The sequence below is a fragment of the Chaetura pelagica genome, unplaced genomic scaffold (assembly GCF_000747805.2).
Source record: "Chaetura pelagica isolate M959 unplaced genomic scaffold, ChaPel_1.0 scaffold856, whole genome shotgun sequence".
In the NCBI taxonomy this organism is placed as follows: Eukaryota; Metazoa; Chordata; class Aves; order Apodiformes; family Apodidae; genus Chaetura; species Chaetura pelagica.
In genome coordinates this window covers 235,460-236,673 of record NW_009953790.1, presented here as the reverse complement: position 1 = coordinate 236,673, position 1,214 = coordinate 235,460, and the positions used below count along the sequence as shown (strand labels likewise).

Below are 1,214 nucleotides of genomic sequence, written 5' to 3'. Positions count from 1 at the left end.
CAGAGCCCTGGGCCAGGCTGCCCAGAGAGGCTGTGGAGTCTCCTTCTCTGGAGACATTCCAACCCCCCTGGCCACGTTCCTGTGTGATGTGCTCTGGGTGCCCCTGCTCTGCAGGGGGGTTGGGCTGGGTGATCTTCCCAGGTCTCTTCCAACCCCTGGGATTCTGTGATTCTATGACCTTTCTGCATCCCCAGGCAGCCTGGACGTCTGCCCCAGCCCCTGCATCATCCCCCCATCCCCCACCTTGGCTGAGAAGGAGCTGCCATGGAAAGGAGACCAGGCTGATCTGGCTGTTTACGTCTCCTCGGAGACCACCAAAATCGTGCCAGTGGATATGCAGAAGGCCTGGAACCAAAGCATCTCCTCCCTGGAGAGCATCGCTTCCCCCCCGGGCTTGGAGAGTGGACCTCAGCCCAGGAGATTCACCTGCTCTGTGCTGGAGGAGCAGCCCCAGTCTGCCAGCCAGGCTGTGCCAGAGCTGAGCTCCTGCTTCCAGTTCCCCAGCCACCTCTCCAAGAGCAGCAGGTTGCAGAGTGACAGCAGCCCAGACGGGGTGGAGCAGCAGGAGCTGCAGCCTTTGATGGCCACGGAGGAGCAGGGCAGGATGGTGCCCACCACAGAGCCCAAGTGGCTGATGTTCAACAGGGCAGGCCACCTCTGAGGCCAGCAGAGGGTGGGGAAGGGGCTGGGGGCTGCCCACGGGCTGTGAGCCCCTGACTGCTCTGCTCTCTTGCGTTGTAAAGCTTGGGTATGTCTCCATAAACTCCAGGAGAGGAGGGCAGGAAAGCCTGGGACTCCTTCCAGAGCTGCACTCCCAAGTGGGCTTTGCCCACCCACCTACTGATGCAAAGCTGGTCAAGAATTGGGCTTCGAGCTGCAAGAACAGGCACCAGCCTTGTCCACTCGGGGGTCACAGACCCCAAAGCTCTTTCTTCCTTTCTGGTCCCTACACATCTTCATGGCTTTGAGAGGCCAGAGATGTGTTTAAGGACATGAGGCTGCTGGAGAGAGTCCAGAAGAAGAGCCATGGAGGTGATCCCAGGGCTGGAGCAGCTCTGCTCTGGAGCCAGGCTGGGAGAGTTGGGGTGTTCAGCCTGGAGAAGAGAAGGCTTCAGGGAGACCTTAGAGCACCTTCCAGGGCCTGAAGGGGCTCCAGGAAAGCTGGGGAGGGACTTGGGACAAGGGCAGGGAGGGAGAGGACAAGGGGGATGGAT

At 60.5% G+C, this 1,214-nt stretch overlaps 1 protein-coding gene across 1 annotated transcript in view; it reads left to right on the top strand.

Moving 5' to 3' along the window:
* Window positions 1–661, top strand: part of SLC9A5 (solute carrier family 9, subfamily A (NHE5, cation proton antiporter 5), member 5) — an 8,916-nt gene extending 8,255 nt beyond the window's left edge. The window contains exons 15-16 of the mRNA XM_010001047.1: window positions 195–433; window positions 497–661. Of these exons, the coding sequence (XP_009999349.1) occupies window positions 195–433; window positions 497–661 (404 nt within the window). The remainder of the gene's footprint in view (window positions 1–194; window positions 434–496) is intronic.
* The last annotated feature ends 553 nt before the right edge of the window (window positions 662–1,214 follow it).